The sequence below is a fragment of the Trachinotus anak genome, unplaced genomic scaffold (assembly GCF_046630095.1).
Source record: "Trachinotus anak isolate AG129_WGS33_773 ecotype Australia unplaced genomic scaffold, CSIRO_AGI_Tana_v1 ptg000021l, whole genome shotgun sequence".
Lineage (NCBI taxonomy): Eukaryota > Metazoa > Chordata > Actinopteri > Carangiformes > Carangidae > Trachinotus > Trachinotus anak.
The window spans coordinates 992501-1012350 of record NW_027273872.1 but is presented as its reverse complement, the minus strand read 5'-3'; the positions used below and the strand labels follow the sequence as shown (position 1 = coordinate 1012350).

Sequence of the window (19850 nt, the reverse complement as noted above, 5' to 3'; positions counted from 1 at the left end):
AATCCTTCTTGCACATTAATGCATTGGGAATAATAATATAATGATTTCATATATAATAATATAAGTCACAGGAACATTTTCTGAAATTTCACTTTTAATACTTTTTCTAATCACAGTTAGAAAGTCACATTTTGAATGAATTAAGTTCCATATTAATGTTTCTCAGTCTTTTCAAGTACAGAACTACAGTGTATGGACGTATATGTTTCAATAATTTCATTACCTGTGTGGTATTAAAAATAGCTGTCACTACTGTTTAACCCCATCACCACATCTATGTGTGGATTGGCAGCATGTCTCTGGTCCCTCCCCCCCAGAGCACAGACCTTAATCCCCGATAATCTCTACATCCATCGAAGGCCTGCAGTCATGGCTGCACCGACGGAGAGTTTACTGTCTCTTGGACATCTGACGGGAACCGAAAGAAACACTTTCACCAAACACAGAGAGTACAGCCTGAAAAATAGGTAAGAGTTTTGGATGCTGCCAGGGAGCCAGGGAGCGGTGATCATGTTGGACTTTTTTTCTTCAGCAAACAATGATTATCTTTCCTGATAAAAATGACCATAACAATTTGATTTCTGCAGGGATTTGAACAGGGTGGTAGAAGGAGGGAGATCATCATGTAGCTTTAGTAGTTTATTGAATTTTTATTTATTGGAAAGTTTAGTGCTGTAAACTCTGGGTTGTGTGTAAGAGTGGAGAAGAGTGTGTGTGTGTGTGTGTTGTATGCACTGACTCCTCCTTCAGTGTCCACAAGCCGTTGCTGTTGCAAACTCACTTTATAACTCTTCAGAGTCACCATCATCTGTATATGCACAGACAAAAACACAAGATGTTTGCATTGTGCATGATTGTGTATGAATGGGGATGTAGAAGGGAACACACACGGCAAAGACTGTGTCCACTAAGTTCATGTCAGGTTACCTGGATAATCACCTGTTCACTGCACAACTCTACCAATAATACAGGAAGTTTGTGGGAAACTAAAGAATATTTTCATTATGTTTGTAATCTTCGACTGTGTGTTTCCTGCAGCAGAGTGATGCTCCTGCAGCAGCGCTGGCAGGAGCTGAAGGAGAGAGAGCTTACAGCCCAGCAACACAACAGGCAGCTTCTGCAGCAGTTTGAGAGAACCCAGGACACACTGAGAGAGATGTTGGCCCGCAATGCTGCCATGAAAACTATCCGGGTGCAGAGACAGACACAGACACAGACACACACACACACACACACACAGACACACACACACACAGAATTTAGGGAGTAGCTCAGAAAAGGAACCCTGAGTCTGTGCAGGTTGTAACAAACAGTCGTATTTCATCCCTGCCATGGGGAAGCCCCTGTGCTTAACATTTGACCTTTGACCCCTGCAGATGGAGTATGAGCGGTATCTGGAGGAGAGCGCCCCCCGCTGGCAGCAGCAACTCAAGGAGAAAACACAGGCTGCTCAGAGGAAGGTATGCTGCAGCTTTTCCTTTAATTCAGCAAGAAATGTGAGGCATTCAGAGACGTTTATGGAGGTGGATCAGTGTGAAAAGGCTGCGTGTCTTTAACAGAGGATGGAGGAGTATCTGAGGTCATGTCTAAAGAATACAGAGCAAGAACAAATGACGAATCCCTCTGCAGATCGACCTCTGCTTTCACAAGGTTTGTTCTCTTCCTCACTCACTTTAAGAAATCATGTTGTCTCATTTACTCTTCAGTTTTATTTATTTTATCACACAACAGATCTTCTTTACCTTCATGCACACCCACATTTAGCACATATCTCTATTTGTAGGCCTCACCAACAAACCACAAAAAGTTTCTACACCTCAAGAGAAGAACCAAAGCAGCCACTCAGACTACAACCAGGATGTCTCCTCTCATCTCCCCTACGTGAAGTCTTCCTGGCTCACCCACACTCCATCCCAGTCTGCCAGGTTTCCTATCAGAGGGCCCTCTCAACCCCAAGACTCCTCTCATGTCCCTCCATCCTATCTCCCTCCATCCTACATCTTCCCACATCCTCATCAATTCCAGCTCCAACACCTCGCCTCCACATCCACTCATCATCCTCCCTGGCCCAGACAGAATACACCTGGCTGGGGTCCCACACAGCCTGACTACCCCTGCTCCTGGACTACAGGTGCTGCTGGGATCCCCCCAGGCTCTGAGGCTCTGTGGGGTCAGCTCTACATGGAGGAGCCTCCTCCTGACAGGAGGGTGGAGGCTGAGACAAGCAGAGCACCAAGCTCAAAGAGAGAGAGAGGCGGTGGAAGCAGGAGCAGCTGTTTCTCCCAGGAGCTGGACATTAAACCAGGTGGGAAAAGGAAACTCAACAGAAAACAAGCACTTATTTCACGTCAGTGTGTGTATGTAAAGGACATGTGCCTCTCTTTTTTAAATAATGTATCTGTAATCTGTGTGTACGTGGACACTGTTTCCAGTTCGTCTGTCCAGTGGCCATGCAGAGAGCAGCGAGAGCAACAGGGACTCCAGTCAGGCCAGCAGAGAGAAGAGGAAGAGGAGGGAGAAGAGAGGAAAAACACGGCGCACCTCCTCAGAAAGGTGCAGCTCTGAGGAGTAAGAAAATATACTCTCAATAGATTTCACTTTGTATTTCATGCAACTAATGCACTGATGCACAAGTTTTCCATACAGCCTTTGAATGGCTTTAAGAGGCTTTGTAGTATCTAACATGAATAGCAAAGGTTCGAAAACAAGAGGAATTACACCACATTTTATCTCAGAGATACTGTAATTAAAGTTTTTTAAAATTTGCTATCATTAATAATCTTGTGACTACTGATGTCTGTTCACGTAGACCTAATCAGTGACGGAAAGTACATTCACTATATCAAACTACATTTCAGAAGAAAACATTGTACTTATTCTTTTAAAATATGACACGATAGATTTAACTACAGATACATTTGTATGAAGTGGTCGAACTTTGCTCCATCTTACATTAGACGTTACTGCATCGATAATAATGAATGAGAACGAATGATTAATGTTCATAAACAAACCCTTGAAGTGTTAAGAATCTGGCGGAAAGCAGAATCCTTCAGTCCGGCTGTGGTGAGGAAATCTGAATGTTAGCAAGATGCTGAAATTGCACAGAACAGTAAATATAACTAGTAAAACTAAAGGTAAGTCACAGATGGAACCGAGTCAGATATGATTTAACTCTGAAGAGTAAAACTCCCCACATTATGAGCTGCACTCTGAGCTTTTACCTTCAGGAAGGCAGCGTCCTACTGCAGCGAATACACAGAATACTTTCACCTGGCCCCTCCCCCATTTTATTTTAATTTACTTTTATTCTTACTGTATTTATACAGTTATATTATAACAGTATAGAGTGTAATTGTTATTTGTTGATACAGAGCCAACCAACAATAATCCAATAACACAGTAATATAACACTGACTGGGCCTGTTCTGCAGTGGATACCTTCACCTCTCATACCTAGGTACATTTTACAGCCTGCTACCCCTGTTCTACTTTAAATGTAGGACTTTTACTCGAAATGGAGCATTATTTTTTCCACATAGTATAGTATTGATATGTATTATTATATAATTTCTTCTTACCTGATGCTGTACTTACATACTTTTTTTGTTCATTCCTGTTTCAAGGTCCTCTACGTCCCCCAGTGCAGATGTTGTTGCTGGAGTCACAGTGGTCCACGGCTCAGAGAGCGACACCTCATCAGAGAAACGCAGCAGTGGGAGAACGAGCACGAGGAGTGGGGGACTGGCTGCTGGATCACCAAGGATGGAGGAGGTGGCAAACAAAAGGACCAGGAGCAAAGGAGGTGACTCAGGGAGCGACAAAGAAAAGAGCCGCTCCACTAGTGAGGAGTCAGTGAGTCAGACTGAAGAGTCCAGGAGGGGAAATGTCCTGAATGCAAGTGATGAGAAATCACACAGCTGGAGAGAGGAGGCGTCAGAGAGTGTTAGTACAACGACTGAAAATGGAGTTTCAGAAAAAGATCAACAGGAGAGAAGCATCGGTGCTGAAGAAAGGGGTGAGGAAGAAGAGAAGCACAAAGATCTTGGAGCAGTTGATGATGAGGAAAAAGAAAACAGTCAGAGAAATAAAGAGGAAGAGGAGACAGATGTGGAGGAAGATGATGAGTCTTGTGCCAGAAAGAACATAACGGAGGAAGAGGAGGAGACAGGAGCAGAGGATGAGTTGGAGGATCAGGGAGATGAAGAAGACAGTTTGAAGAATGAAGATGACGACAACAGAACACAGGGTTCTGCCACATCTCAGGATGAAGAGTACGAGGGTGAGAGTGAACACGACGAGAACAAGATACAGGAGGAGGAGGGGTCTGTTGAAGAGGAGGATGGAGAGGGTGAGGAGGAAGAGCAGAGGAGTGACGAAGCCGGAGAGGAAAGAGATTCTGACGACAGCATCATCTCACCACAAGAAAACAGGTATGATCATAAAGGAATTCAACGATTTTCTGTCCAAATGACTGAACATGAAATAAATTTTCTGTCTTCAGACTGAAAAAGATTCAGGTTGTTCCTGAGGAAGCAGCTGAAGACGACGACCATGAGCAGGGGAGTAAAACAGGATCCTCAGACGAGGACTCAAACGGGTTGAGTGAGGACGATGTGGAGGATCTCCTCGCACCTCCACAACTAACACAGACACAGTGAGTAAAGATTTTACTTCTCTGATGACAAAACTCTTCCACTTCTCACATCTTTTTACAAATGTATTTGCAGAGAAAAGAGCCTGAAAGTTGACGACAAACCCAAAGGTACAGTGTCCGTCGTTACAGTCACAAGATGAAAAGAATAAACAAAAACGTGAAGATGCTGATTCTACGTTTATTTCTTTTCCAGCAACTTGTGACAATGTGGAGATTTTTCAAGTGGAGCTGGACCATTCAACAAAGACAGATCACCAAAGTGACTCGGATGAGTTTGATCACTTTTATGACTAATGTTGTTTTAACTGCTGAACCCTGAGAACGAGAAAAACCTTCCTCACCTAGGATTTAGGATGATACTAAAACGAAGTCTGTTTAAGACTCATAATTAATGTTGATTCTTGTTTTCTGGTATTTAGACAGAGATGGAAATCTAAATGTTCCCATTCAAAAACATACAAATATCTCGCCTAGAATAACTCCAATACATTAAACTGCATTTCTTACATATCAAACATCTATTTATTTCATTTCTGACTATAATTCTGAGGTTTATATCTCCTCCAATCAAAAGCATAGAAACTAAAATAAAGCTGTGGCACAGGAAGGATCGGGCTGTTCAACAAACTTATTTTAAACCTTTGGTGAGTATGTAACCATGAAACCCAAACCACAGGCAAATAACCTTCTCAGGCAGAGGTAAGAGGAACATACACAGTAAAGTACAAAGGGTGACAATAATTTATTGAAAAGATTTTGTCTGCTGTTTGTGAATGACAGTCCTGACACCTCCAGCCAGAGAACGAGTTGACGTGTCAAATAAAAACAGACGAGCGGCAGAAATGGTTTCAACAGCACAAGAGTCGTTTCCCTCTTTTACGTATTTGACAAGTGAGAGCCTGGAGGGGGCAGCTGGTTAAATCAGGTCACTTCTGGAGACAATGAGAATATAAAGTCTTTGTTACTGTTAGATTTTCACCACCTGAGCAGCCAGACAGGGGCTCACTCTCTTCCCGTCCTCTGACGCAGCGCTGTGCTGAATGAGCAGCCTGCCGTAGGTCCCTCCCACCTGGCCTTTGGTCAGTCGTCCAGGATTGACACAGACACAGCCGACCACATCCTGAGGACAGGTGAGGACGAGATTTAAAAAGCTATATTTGAATCATCAACAGAACAACATACATAGGCTCTTCTTCCCTTCTGTTGTGTCAGTCTGAAAACACACACAGTCCAAGAATGATCACACTTCCTGGAAATGATCAGCTAGAAAAATGTGGACTACATGATAAGGACAGGGAGTCCGCACCTTCACGAAGTAGCGCAGCTCAGAGGGAATGATGAGAACATCAGGGGTAAGCGGCATCTGACCGAAGCTCTGGAACTTCTCATAATCCATGTTCACCTCCTCCACAGGCGGGAACAGCGGGTAGTAACTTCATGTCAACACAGAAACACAGGACATTAGTTCTGGGCACCGTCTCACAGAACTAATGAGTGAACTCTCAGGACTCCTACCTCCTCTGGGTCAGCATGTGTTTCAGTATGCGTGAAAATCTGTCTGATCCAGTCCCACTGCAACACAAACCACTGTCAGTTTCTACAGAAATCTCTATAGTGCAATGCCACTAAAGCTTTAGGTACAGGAAGAGGTTGTGGCTGAGAGCAGGTTTGTTCATGTGAACAATGTGAAACATACTAAACTGAAAAAACAAACATTCTGCTCTTAAGTGTGGAGTCTTCCTCACCAGCTGATCTCCTCTGCGCCCATGTGGAACAGGATGTCAGTGGATGTCAATCCAAAGGTCACGCCGTCAATCAGCAGGGTGCAGGGGTCAGGGACCAGGGTGACACGCTGCAAAGTGTGAGGAGAAAACATTGTATGAGACTGATCACGATGTCGGGCGGCAGTTTTCCTCGGCTTGAATCCCGTTGATAACCTGTCTGAGGTGTCGACTACAGACAGAACCTCACAGACCCTCAGATTAGGAAATAACAACAAAAAACTGCTACTTGACCCAAGTGAAATGTTTCTAATCCCAAAGTTTAAAACTATTACAACGACGCTCGCCTTGAGTCAAGCCTGTTGCACATGCTCATCAGTAAGCAATAAAGACAAGTGGTGGACCTGGTCCTTGCTGAGGTGTGGCAGGGTGAAGGGAGGCTGTGGGTAGATGAAATGGTGGTGGATGTCTCTCTGGGAGGGCACGAACACCAGACGACAGCCAACACTGCACAAAGAAAACACGTTATTAAAAGTTTCTGATGAGGGAACAAAACAAAGTCCTGCTCTGAAAGGTCGTCACGAGCTGAAATGGTGGAATCAGCGTCAGGTACCTTCTGGTGCCGTCCACGATGCTTTCAATGCATCTTGAGAAAATGGCCTCAAACGTCTCAGTCACCTGAGCTTTCTGTTAGAGAAACAGAGACGGTCACTTATATTCATGGAAAACAAACGTAAACAAATTCATCGCAGCTCAGTGAATTTTTAAATAGAAGAGGATAAAGAAACAAACTGATCATGTCCTCTTAAACCCACCTCAATTTGTTCATGTTTGGAATCCACAAAGGGGCCCAGCTGGAGAGGAGAAGGGAGAATTAGGGAACACACACATTTCATTGAATGAAGTACGTGTGTGTCTGAAAACCACTGACAGAGCAGTTTAATGAGCCTCTGTGGACATCAAGATCTTGATGCAGCAAAAAAAACAAAAAACAAAACACATTACTGTACCAATAGGCAGACATCAGGACGATCCCTGACAATGACATTGATTAGGTCCAGCAGAGGGTCAAAGGTCAGGCTGTCAGAAGGGGTGTACGGTCCACAGGCCACCAGTACATTCATTGGCTCTGCAATTACATGAGATGTTGAGTGTGTTTTCACTGATGTGTAAGAGACAGAGTTGTAGAAGCAGACGTCATGAACATGGAGATCATCGTGAGCTGTGTAACAGGAGGCTGAAATCTCTGTGTGATGTGTTGTTTCTTACCTTCATCCATCTCCATTTTCACCTCAGACGTGTAAAAAGGAAGAGGGACACCCTGAAAAACACAAAGACCATGAACAGAAGACGCACAAACAGGCCTCAGTTCTAAAAGAACCACCTCATTTCAATTTTGAAACATTTCAAGTAAACGTGACTTTAAAGACGAATCATCTTCGACTTTCCTAATCTATCAACTTGTCGCTGACCTCATAGAGTTTGGAAGCCATCAGTTTTCTTCCTGTTGTGTTCATTCCCTCCATCGCCACCACCTGTGAGAAGAGGACAGTCAAGGGGATGAATCTGTGCTCCAACAGAAAAGCCTCCCCTGACACACCGCAGGAGGGCAGTCATGGATTCTTATGTGGGCACGGTTGTTTTTGTCAGAGTTCTCGGTCAGACGCTGGGTGAGTCTCCAGCCCAGGCCCTTGGCTTGCTCTGTTACTGTTGGTGGACATGTAACCTGCTGCACACAGACCTCAGTGCACAGGCAAAGGAGAGACCACCGCTCACTACAAACAGTGTGTGCACTCTGATCAGCTGACTCAACACGTGACAGAAAGAGGGGTGTTTTTCTTAGTGCAGAATTATGTAGAGATGTGATTCAATAGTGTCAAAAAATATTTCCTAACACAGCTGAGAAGACTTTCACAGCAGCAACAACACATGTCCTTCTGCGCACCTGACCAGGAAACAGGGAGTACTCCTTGAGCTCTGATAGGTCAACAGGTACTTGCTGACCACCTTGCTCTGGCCCCGCCTCCAGCAGCACCGACTGTGCGTTCAGTTTGCCATTACTGTCACAGCACACCTGTCCCAGCACCGTTACACTGTCCTACAGGTGGAGAGACAGACACACACCACATGGATCCGTCAGTTCAGAATTATACAAAGACACTACTGAGCTGTGAATAACACACATGGATGACACAATAGCAGCCGAGTGGATCCAAGTCCAAATGAATCAATCGCTCATTACAATGTACACGGTTTAGCAGTAAACTCACTCACATCAGTGAACGTGTAGGCTAATCTGATGTAGGAACAACACATCAGATGTTTATGGAAACCACAGGTTTAAGCTTCCATGACTTTACAGGACGCACAACAATAACACCTCAGTACCTGCGCAGGCAGAGAGACAGGAGAGAACTCCTCGATGCTGAAGTGAGACTTGAGGCCCTCTCCCAGCTCCTCTATCTTCTCTGTCAACACTGAAGAGAGAGACGCAAAAATATGTATTACAGGCTAGTCTCCATTTAGTTGATCTGGTTTTTCAGATACTTTTTATGTGTGGTTTCATATCCATCCATTCAGGTGAACCTTTATTTTTGTCGAACCCCAGATGTCAAGATGTCTGAGACTGATGACCATGAATAAATCTGTGCAGCTACATACCATTTCGAACATCTCGCAGCCGCTGGAACATGTACTTGTAGCTGCAGCGGAGGGAGTCTTCAGGACCTTCCAGCAGCTCCAGCTGGACGCCCACACCTGGAGCCTTCCTGCCCACCCAGCGGGTGCCCTGCACAGCCCCGAATGTAACCACGACCTCCCCTTTCCCTCCTCGCTGGCTGTACTTCTGTGAGGGAGTTGCACTGCAGAGAGAGATGGGAGGAAAGCAGAGTCAGGTCATAGTGCAACAAATTTTATCAAGTGAATCAGTCCAGTGGTTAAAAAAAAGTTACATTCGTTTGGTGTCATGGCTCCAAGGTTAAGTCAAAGACATTTTTTTCTATAATTACTATACAACTAATACATTTAATATAAGGATCTGTTTTGAAAAGTGATACAAGTTTAATCTTACTGTGAAAGAAAGAACAAAACCAAGTTCATGACATTTCCTTTCAATTGAAAAAAATAAAAGAAGGAAAAGTAGACAACTTGACTAATAAAGAAAATTACACTTGGAAACACAACATTACCACACAAACAGATTTTGTCCCCTTGTTCAAATGAGAAAGTGATTTTAAGTGAAGAATGAATAATTCTTATTTTGTTGTTTCACAGCAGAGGTCCAACACCAAAACCAGGAAGCACAAGGTGTTTGATGGTTGTTGTTCTGCACTGCTGATTACCTGGGAGAGAAGCTGGCCGGAGACAGCAGCAGCCCCGGGCTGGCCAGCAGAGCTGCACTCCTCTTTGAACGAGGGTGTTCGGGGGTGGTCAGTGCTCGTTTCTGGGAGCCCTGCACAGACATAAACAAACATGGTCAGAGCAGGGAACTAAGTGAACAAGAGCTCTTTAATATTTCTATACACACAAAACAAACATGCTCAGACTCACTGCATTGACAGCTTGTGAGCCACACATACACCAACTCATCTCTGTGCAGATCTAAACAGGAAGAGACTGATTACCAGTCCTATTGTAAAAATGTACCTTCGCAGGAGTAGAGTAGGAATCGAGCAGATTGTCCTCCTCTTCCTCAGCTTTAATTCTGAACAAATGATGTTAAGATCTATAAAATGTTGACATTACCATGACACTAATCCCAGACAACAGGTAAATCCAGAAGGAGAAGCTGCTGTTTTAGTTCTGAGTTTTTCTGTGAAGGATACAAGTCCTGCAGAGAGTGGATGTCTCTGGTTCTGTTCTGACTTTCTTCTTTTCTGAAGCTTTGTTTATTCTTCTTGTTCAACACCTACGAAGACGATAGACACACTGTTTCCTATAAGTCACTAAAAATGTGGTTATCAATGACCAGAAAAATACAGCACACTCAGTATGAGGCTGTCACCTCGTGTTCGAATTGCTCCAGAGTGTCCATGGTGAGGTTTAATCCATTATTCGTGGAGCTGTAGGCCACCCACTCCAGCACCATCTGGTCTGTCTGTATCCTGCTGCAAATACACTGCTCCACCACTGAGGGACAGAGCAGACGAGAGGGAAAGGAAGGAGAGCAGGTGGAGGGAGAGCAACCTGTAAACACACTGAGGCTGAAAATACACCTGAGACTCAGAGGATGAGGAGGATCACAGGTGACACAGGTTCTTCACACTCTGACATAAACACATTTACACTGAGGAAACGAATGAAGTTAACACTTTGTCTGTGGCATAAAGGCAAATCTGCAGTGAGGTGTTTAAAGGACTAAACATAGAAGTCATTACAACAGATGGCGCACAAGTGACAGGAAACCTGATAACTACACGACAGAGGAGAGTAAACACCGAGCAGAGATTAAACCAGCAGGTGTTAGCTTCTTACTCTTGTCCAGGACCGAGTCATCCTGGAAGGGAATACCGAACATTTCCAGCTCCGACTTCAGGGCCTCTGCGGTCACTACTTCCATGGTTTTAAGTTGCGTTCACTAGCTTGTGTTGTAAATATGGAGGCGATCAAACGTCCGAAGGTCTCACTTCATCTCAACGACCCACGACCTAACTCCGTCAAACTGCGGCTGCTGAACTCCAGCTGCTCCAGTTTCCTCCACGTCAGTTCGATGGGAGATGTGAAAGCTCTGCGTAAACCCGAACATTAGCTGCACAGTTTCATTTTACCGCGAAAAAGCGTTGTCGGTGTTGGCGGCCGGAACTTACGTCATATCCACAAACAGTAACAAGCGGAAGTTAGCGGTGGTACAAAAATAAAAGCCTCTATCGCCACCTAGCGGTCGCTGTGAGGATGTTTAGTCCGTTAGCCCTCGGCTGTTATAACCAATCTGGTTTCACCTGTTCAACAAGCAACTGTGAAGGTATATAATGCAACCGTATAGTGTCAGTGGGAGTGTTCACACTACAGATGTCCATGTTATTTTAACAGAAAAGAACATCAACAAAGGATTAATTCAGATTAGAAATTCAATTCAACGTAGATTAGAGGCTGCAACCATTAATCAAATTAAGGAGTAGTTGACTGAAAAAAAAACATTGGGATAAATGAGTAGTCCATTCATTTTTCAAGCAAAAAGACCAAAAGTATGATGGTTTCCACTTCTCAAATGTGAGAATTTTGTTTGTTTGTTTACATGATAGTAAATGAAATAACTTTTGAGTGTTGGACAAACAAAACATGACATTTAATGATGTGCTGCAGAATGTTGTCAGAGGCAGGTGCCACTGTTTATGACTGAAAAATAATCAGCAGATTCATCTATAAAAAAAGAATCATACCTGCAGTTCTAATATAGATCTCTTTTAGAACATTTCCTATCTTAGAAATGTATAAAACACAATCACATCTGGTGTAACACACAAACTATAATAACAACAGTATATAGTGTTAAATTAAATTAAAGGTTAAATAAATAGCTGTTTCTATTGCCAGCACATTTACAACATGCACTGCTGCCACACTTTAAACTCCAGAATCATCACTGCAGTGTTAACTGTTTCCATGGGCCTCAAATAAAACAAAACCCTTTCAAGACAAACACAGACAGTCTCAGATTTCTGTTCTGGTCGGCTCATCACTCTCAGGATGTTCTTCCATCTGTGGAAGCAATAACCTGGTGTTAGATTATCGTACAAAATCAGATGTCTAACAGTAATGAAGTGCTGCTATAGGAACCGGTTGGTGTCAGTAAACAGACCCACACACACCCATTCACCTGTGCGGAGTAGCACCTGCCCCTGGGGGTAAATTTCCATGATGTCACCCTCCTCAGAGATTCACAGAGGGAGGCCGACAGTTCGTGAGTGTCATGCACCTGACAAGCACATACATTATGTTCACGTATTTCACTTTTGTCACATCAACATGACTGTGTGTACATCTTTGTATGTAACAGGTGTATTTACAGTGCAGCTGCTACCATCTTTGCTCAGCGTCTTTTTCTAATCACGTGATGTGAAAGTGAATAACTTTTATTGTTTATATATAAATATCTGCATTTTTAAACTTTTTTCACACCTTCATGCTGTTCAGACAGGCCTGTCTGAAGTCCATGTTACTGCTGCAGCTCACGATACTGATGGATGAACTGAGAATCACATCGACAGCTGAACGCAGCTTCTCTTGGTCCTTTCATGTCACACACAACAGCCAAACACACACTATAAGTAAATGATTTATTTCATTATTTATTTGACGGATAAAATGTCAAAATATAATGAAAAATAACCATAACAATCCCGCAGAACATACTGCTTGTTTTGATCAACCACCAGTCCAAACTCAAATCCAAACATATTCAACTCATAATGAAGAACGACAGGAAAAAGCAGCAGAGAAGGTGAGATAAGGCGGTACCAGGAACTGTTTGTCATTTTTTCTTGATAAATGACTTAATCTATACACTGATGGTCAGAACTGTTGCTGACTCATTTCCACACACCATTTTAAAGAAATAGTGGGCCAGTTAGTGTATATGTGTATCTCAGACTTGCCTTTTTTCTGCGATTCTGGGCTTTCAGTGTGTTCTTCAGCTCAGTCTGCAGGGCTGTTGTCACTGCCTGTCTGTTGTTGCTGAGAATATCCTCCAGGTGTTGCTCTATCAGTGCCTCTGTAGCTGTAAGAGGATCACCGATAACGCTGTTATCAGTGTAGCTGAAATAGTAACTTAACTCATATTCAGCTAAGTAGAAAAAATTAAAATAGGCTAACTGCAACCTATTTTTGTGTAATTCTACATGATGCAGTTGTCTCTCACCCATAACATCAGAGATGTGGGAGGTGAAGGGGTCACTGTGCTGCAGGAAGAGGAAAAGCAGGAGACTCTGCTGTATTGTGGAAGGACTTGATTCTTCCTCCAACATTTCTTGCTCTACTTTATACACGGTGCCACCGCTGAGCACAAGATCTGCAGAGTATGTTAAAATACTTTTTAGCAAAAAGGATAATGAGGAGGAAATGGAAGGAAAACATGATAATCATGATGAAAACAACAAAAACACTGCAAGTTAATGCTGGCTGAAGACACACTGGTACAACTACAGCGAAGGGAAGACACACCTTTGGGTTGAGGTTTTGGTTGGACAAGTTATAATTAAAATGTTTGGTTTTACAGTTGTAGTTGTAATAGTTCCATACCAGAGTAAGAGCAAGAGACTGGGGCAGACTACATTATGGGCCCTTTTTTACTACATTTATCATGTGTTGTGAATGAATAAGCTTCTTGTAATTAAAGTAGACCCGTGGTTTTGCTTGTGGTTCTGATTCACTGTATAATCTACAAGAGGAGGGAAAAGGACCATTATGCAACAGCAGTTTCTGAGAAATCAGACAATTTTTGGGTTTTATCATGACATGACTTACGCTCGTACACTACATCATATCCTATTGTCTGTGTGACAGTGATCATTTAGTGATCAATAAACTTTGTGTCCAGATTGAAGTGTCTCCTTACAGTTAATCCAAATCAGCTTTCTCAAACATGATTTAGAGCTGATTTGATCCTCTTTTCCTCCAGTGTAATCTGTGGTTTTTAATGACAGGTCTTAACTTTTCATCTAACACCATCATGAAAACGTCAGCATTGGCACTGTGAGGATGTGATCGTGTGGTCGTTACCATTACGCATGTTCAACATTTTTGGAATGTTTTATTCATGCATTACTCTAACTAAGGCATGATTGTGGTATAGTTTTAGTTTTGGCAACCAGACCCATTCAGCTAAGGTCAAGGAAAGATCAGAGTCAAAGTCAAATATGACAAATTCAAACACTGACTTCTAGGATGGGAACCAGAGCCTCCTGTGTCAAAGCCAAACACATGGTAAACCCTTCCCCCACCCTGAATTCCACACAACTTTCTGCTGTGAGAATTTTTTGTAATGAGCATGTATGCATCAGAACCAAAGGTTTGCAATCAACCACTTATGCAGATTATTTACAAATGAACAGGATTCACAGGATGCAGGTTTGTAAAGTGCAATGCCATTCATTTCACTGGTGGGAAAGCTTGCAGTACATTCTCTTCAAGTGCTGTCATTTTAAGGTCTTTGTTATTGTGTTCATTGTGTGTTCTTTTGTCCTACTTCCACTGTTGTTGTTTTATTCCTCTGATTCAAATTATGGGCTTTTTGTGATTCATTAAAGTTTTATAAGCAGCTCCAGGCCTTGGTTGTGTGGATATTCTCTCACAAATAAACACAGGTGGTTTGAATTACTCTCAGAACTCACAGTCAAGAATTAACTAATCCAAATTTCAAGTGTTAAGTTACTTTTCAGGCAGGATTAACTGTCCCGGACACCGGACCTACTCCAGGAGACCCTGTCCCGTAAACCTGGCCCTTGTCAGTATGTGTTGTTCCCATCAGTGGTTGGTGTCTACCTTTGAAGGAGGAGCAGTGAAGGCCACGCTGGCTCAGCTCTGGACAGCCCAGTTGAGCAGGAAGATTCTGGAGGAAGGCGGAGGGGCCTGTGACAGGAACATTACTGGGGCTGTAAACCAACACCTAGAGGCATGTGAAGTAAAGGAAGACTAATCCACATCAGATGCCTGGACCACCTCAACTGAGTCAACACAAAGCAGCAGTGGTCACTACCCAAAGCCTCTGACCCAAAGTGAGGGCTGGAATGTCGTTTGGCCAGTAAATCGAGAGCTGCGCCTTTAGCTCAGCTCCATCTTCACCGCCACAGTCCAGAACGATCATCACTGCTACGTTATAGCACCAATCTGCCTGTTGAGTTTACACTAGCTCTAAAGCTGCCAGCATACTCTGCAACAATCTGGCTGCTGGCTTTAAACCTCTCTCTCCAACGACCATCTGTGGCACTGTCCATGTGATCAATCGAGTGCTTTGAGCGTCTTCCAGGAGAGACTCTCTCTCTGTGCAATGTTATCCCCATATTTAAACAATGCTGCATCTCCACTCGCTCTGTGGCTGGCTTTTCACTGTGGCTTTGTGTTTAGATGTTAAGAGGAACTATAAACTCATTTGATTTACGATGTGGTCAGGAAACACGTCTTACTAACTAGTTCTTTATGTGTGACCCGGCTCTTACCCTCACTCATAAAAACCATAACTTCCCAAAATACGTGAACTCTGTCACTTGGGGCAGTGACTCACTCCCAATCCAAAGGGACCTATCCTCTGTTTTCCAGTGGAGTACCATGGCCCCAGATTTTGAGGTGCTGGCCCTCATCCCTATTTACACACTCAGCTGCAAACGGTCCCAGTGCGGACTGGAGGTCACAGAACCATGTCAACTGCAAAAAGCAGAGACGCAAAGCAGAAGCCTCTGTACTAGACACAGTCTACAGCTCTGCCTAGAGATTCTGTTCCTGACAATCACCAGAAAATGATGATAATCAGCAAAGGATATTTGTATGTGAGTGAGCTGGGTTGCCAGATTGGGGTACTGCAGCACACAGGGCCTAAGGAGTGTGACAGGCTGAACGCTGAGTTCCCCGTACAGGCCCTGATCCATGGCTTGTGGTGGGATACTGAGTGGCAACCTGCCCCCAGGGACAGGATGTCCTCCCTGACACCAGCATCCTTTCTTCACACACTCTGGAGGCCTTTGAACCCAAGGAGAGAAAATCACTTTCTGCAGACAAAACCATGCACACAGTACCAACAGCAGTATTTCTGGCATGTTGTTGTAGCGTTGATATATGAGGCTAAAACTTTAAAACATTATACACCTGTAATTTTCAACCTCAAAGTAAGACAACATTGATCCACACAAACAACTACAAATTAGATAATATTAAAACAGCATTACTGACTGGGTATTACAAGTGACATCCAAGCTGAGTGATGGGTCTCCTGCCTGCGCAACTTTACTTTTGATTTTCACTCTGCAAGAATATAAACACAACGTTAGTGTGTCATAAAACCAGGGGCTGACATTCCCACTGATCATTGAAATTTATGAACTTCCTCACACCTGGGGGAGATTAACTGGAGTAGTGAGCTTTTGTCTGTGTGGCTGTTATTATGTTATAATTCCTAAAGCCAAAAATGCTGTAAACCACTATTAAAATATAACCTACTGAGTCTTTGTGTGTGAGGCAAATTTTCACTTAAATATTTCTTAAAGTACTTTATAAAACAAACAAAGTGATTGTGTAGGTCACTGAATACAGCATATATCACATTTAATATAAATTTCATTCAGTTTTGAAGTAACCTGCTCTGTTGTGGGATCATTTAACATTAACTCTTGCCTGCACTGTTGCAGTCGTACCTGAATTCTTGTTGGAGGGTCTTCTGGTTGAATATGAATTTGAGGTGGATTTTAATCTGTGAAAAAAAAAGTAAAGTGTTGCTAACTACCTTAACATATGACTGTGGACAGGAAAACAGACCCTTTCATACCCCTGCATTAGCCAAACTGAATGTGTGTAGGAAAGACTCCATATGATCTGTCCACTCTGGATTGAAGAGTTGTGCGTCTTTCATCTGTACAGGACAAAGAGATAACATGTCACTCACAGCCTCACTGTGATCATCAATCATTAATGACATTTAAAAGGAAATACATGGAAACTTTCACTTCAAGATTTAATATTAGTAAGGGATCACTATTGCTTGTACCTGAAAGGACAGGAGTAATCTGAGGGAACCATACAGATCGGTGAAGGCACACAGCTCCTCAGGGTCGGGCTCAGGACACGGCCACGTACAAGGAAACATGTTTTCCTTCAAATCTGTGAGGACTAATGTGGAAAAAAGAGATTATACGGGATACAGAAACTGAAGATGTGTGCATATGTTGGGTGTGTGCACATACCAGGCTGGAGAGCTTTCATTTTAATCCCTGTGCACCAGGGACCAGCAGCTGCAACTGCACAACAAAGGGGACAGCTGTCACAACACCTGGCAGTGTCTTTCTTTTTGTTGTACCTGGTCCTAACAGCTGCTGGTAACAGTCAGTTTACTTGTAATTCTCATTACAATGTTGGGGATGAAGTTAGTCTCAGAGCTCAAGTCTTCAACCTTTTATGTGTTTTCACCAGATCTGGCAGATTTTTACCAGAAGTATCATTTTTATTTACGATTACCTGATAGCCATGTTATCATTGTTATGCCATTGTTTTAAACACAAACACTATAAAATGTATTGCCTACTTTATAATTCATATCTAAGGATGATGAAAATGACCTCTTGCTATATACTGTGCTGCAGTGGTGGGCAAACTAGAGGCTCCTCCAACATAAATATTTGGCCCTTGGCAAAAGCTGAAATTTTCCCTTTGATAGTTCAGATCAAAACAAAATGTAATGTGTGATTGATCCACAGTAGATAATGATGTACACAAGGCTTATGTAAATGTAAATCTATGACCTTGTAACATCTAATAATTATCAGAGATGTGTGTAACAAACCAAGCCCTGACAGGTGCAGTGGGGGATGCTAATATTTTTCACTAAGGCATCAACAAAGCACAGGAGTATTTTCATTTAATCATAACTGAAGCAGGTGTCAATAACTTCATTTACCTTTCAGATCTTCAAGCATAAAATAGCCAAACTGAGTAACTTCTGTCAAATGAGAGTTAAAAAGCTGCTGGAAGTCAGAGAGATGTGTGAGTACTGGTAGCAGTGTGTGCTTGCACATAAGGCAGCTCAATGTTTCAGTGTCTTTTTTTACCTAACAGAGATGTTTACTACGTTTTATTAAACATATATTTAGAATAGTAGTAATCAAATGCATAGCTTCCTTCCTGTCCTGATAACCTCCTTTATTCGGGCACATTTGACAGACCTGTGGAGAAGGGCAGCCCGCTGTGACCCACCGAGCTAACCCTGCTAGCTAACCCTGCTAGCTAACCCTGCTGGAGCCGCGGGGTGAAGCTGACTCTTACCGGTGCAGTTTAAACTTTGCCCTGAGGCTCTGGCCTCAGTCCACAGAAGAACCAGGAGCCCTCCTGCCCTCTCACACCGCCGCTGCCTCTGCTTCCCCAGCAGCAGGACCAGCCTCAGCACCTGCGGCGGGAATTACAGGCAACACAAACACCTAGCTTAGCAAGCTAACGCCACCTCTGTTATGCTAGCTAGCTTCAAACCGCAGATCTCCGGTCTGTTTCATAAACATCCACCAACCGTGTGTGACTGTTAAACGACAGGTTTAACAGACTCTGACAGGTGTGCAGCTCTGCTCACCTGCCGTATTTCTCTCAGCATTTCTGGCCACTTTTTCCTGGCTTCACCGCTGGTTTTCTGCGCTAAATTAAGATACCTCCACACCCAGAATCAGATGAAGTCCCTGTAAATGCCTTACAAATGAAGAAACTTAGGTAAAGTAGTATTCACTGTCAAAAAACTCCATTAAATACAAAAGTCTTGAATTGAAGACGCTATTCTGTTGGCCTTTAAGTATGTAAGTACAATCAGGACAACGTATTTAATAATTCAAAGAAAAGTACTGTGGTCTACTCAGTGATCACTTTGCATTAATGTGTTTTATGCGTTTTACTGTTTTTAATCATTTCATTTGATTAATAAATTGATTGTTTGGTTTGTAAAAATTCAGAAAGTATAGCCTGTCATTGTACTGTAGTTAGTACCAGTGCCAAAGTGACTGACAACGCCAGTAGCCCAAACTTCAAAATAAATAATAAATAATAAGTAAAATTATTAAAAGCAGTTAATCCTCACATTTCAGAAGAACCATACCACAAAATGTTTGGCAGTTTCACCTGAAAACTTTCTGTCCATAAACTATCAGCTCTACTACAAGTTTCATGTAGTGGAGTACAAGTACAAAGTAGAATGACAAGAAAATACTTACGTAAAGTACAAGTACCTCACAACTGGAGCAAGTATAAGCAGATATATGGAGTATTTATCTACAACTGTAAGTTATCCTCTGAGGATTTACAGCAGCCTCCACAGGGAGCTAGCTGCACATCAATAACCTGCTGAGGCTGCATTAGTGTTGTATAAACCATTTATGACCTTTATATATTAATTACAAATGATAAATAGGCGGACTTAATGTAAAATGTCATTAAACTACTGAGGGCATGACTCACCTAAAGGACCACTTACTACTTATTATTTAGTTTGTACTTTATTTGATGCTAACACTGTGTATGTTTTTTGCAGGAAGTGTTTTTTCTAATTGTGAATGTCCAGATATTGATCTCTCATAAATGATCCACACAAATACATGTAATTCTGAGTAAATGACATAGTTCATTTTATTTGTATTCATTTATACATGGTGCACGGTATAAAAACAAAACAGTATCAGAAAATAACAAAACACCAAAGTGTTCCTTTAGTTTGTCTGTCAAGCTTTCACGTTTGCTATTTTGTATAAATATACAGATTTGTGACAAATTAAAGGAAAAACCTGAATAAATAGGTGCAA

The 19850-nt window shown here is 42.6% G+C and overlaps 5 protein-coding genes across 8 annotated transcripts in view; 2 read left to right on the top strand and 3 right to left on the bottom strand.

Annotated features, from left to right (window-relative positions):
• The first annotated feature begins 129 nt into the window (after positions 1-129).
• On the top strand, positions 130-3762 carry LOC139605697 (uncharacterized). Of its 2 annotated transcripts, XM_071457400.1 has the most exons (6): positions 130-467; positions 1039-1192; positions 1377-1460; positions 1560-1650; positions 1784-2568; positions 3627-3762. In XM_071457400.1, exons 1-5 carry the CDS (start codon positions 277-279, stop codon positions 2563-2565), a joined length of 1302 nt encoding a protein of 433 aa, XP_071313501.1. In that variant the 5' UTR covers positions 130-276; the 3' UTR covers positions 2566-2568; positions 3627-3762. The 2 variants fall into 2 exon arrangements, with proteins under 2 accessions (XP_071313501.1, XP_071313500.1); XM_071457399.1 differs by lacking the exon at positions 130-467 and having other exon boundaries at positions 659-1192.
• On the top strand, positions 2564-5165 carry LOC139605698 (RNA polymerase-associated protein LEO1-like). The gene is made up of 4 exons (XM_071457401.1): positions 2564-4433; positions 4505-4657; positions 4731-4765; positions 4851-5165. Exons 1-4 carry the CDS (start codon positions 3766-3768, stop codon positions 4949-4951), a joined length of 957 nt encoding a protein of 318 aa, XP_071313502.1. The 5' UTR covers positions 2564-3765; the 3' UTR covers positions 4952-5165.
• On the bottom strand, positions 4816-11216 carry pola2 (polymerase (DNA directed), alpha 2). The gene is made up of 18 exons (XM_071457394.1): positions 10852-11216; positions 10382-10506; positions 10203-10285; positions 10024-10081; positions 9720-9829; positions 9040-9239; positions 8767-8855; positions 8324-8476; positions 7851-7913; positions 7648-7699; positions 7389-7507; positions 7194-7232; positions 6992-7065; positions 6783-6885; positions 6403-6509; positions 6173-6229; positions 5964-6090; positions 4816-5777 (listed from the first exon to the last, which is right to left on the bottom strand). The coding sequence occupies exons 1-18, from the start codon at positions 10934-10936 to the stop codon at positions 5625-5627; spliced, it is 1797 nt and encodes a 598-aa protein (XP_071313495.1). The 5' UTR covers positions 10937-11216; the 3' UTR covers positions 4816-5624.
• A 546-nt stretch (positions 11217-11762) lies between these two features.
• On the bottom strand, positions 11763-19536 carry top6bl (TOP6B like initiator of meiotic double strand breaks). Of its 3 annotated transcripts, XM_071457395.1 has the most exons (15): positions 19266-19536; positions 18638-18750; positions 18340-18460; positions 17265-17318; positions 17069-17190; positions 16850-16933; positions 16719-16774; positions 16258-16329; positions 15852-16047; positions 14857-14980; positions 13235-13384; positions 12972-13093; positions 12496-12606; positions 12194-12292; positions 11763-12075 (listed from the first exon to the last, which is right to left on the bottom strand). In XM_071457395.1, exons 2-15 carry the CDS (start codon positions 18656-18658, stop codon positions 12028-12030), a joined length of 1380 nt encoding a protein of 459 aa, XP_071313496.1. In that variant the 5' UTR covers positions 18659-18750; positions 19266-19536; the 3' UTR covers positions 11763-12027. The 3 variants fall into 3 exon arrangements, with proteins under 3 accessions (XP_071313496.1, XP_071313497.1, XP_071313499.1); XM_071457396.1 differs by lacking the exon at positions 19266-19536 and having other exon boundaries at positions 17069-17181; positions 18638-19063; XM_071457398.1 differs by lacking the exons at positions 17265-17318; positions 19266-19536 and having other exon boundaries at positions 18638-19062.
• Positions 19537-19652: 116 nt separating this feature from the next.
• Positions 19653-19850, bottom strand: part of tstd1 (thiosulfate sulfurtransferase like domain containing 1) — a 3702-nt gene continuing 3504 nt past the window's right edge. The window contains exon 4 of the mRNA XM_071457403.1: positions 19653-19850. This exon is cut by the window's right edge and continues 572 nt beyond it. The gene's annotated coding sequence lies outside the window, so the exon portion shown is untranslated.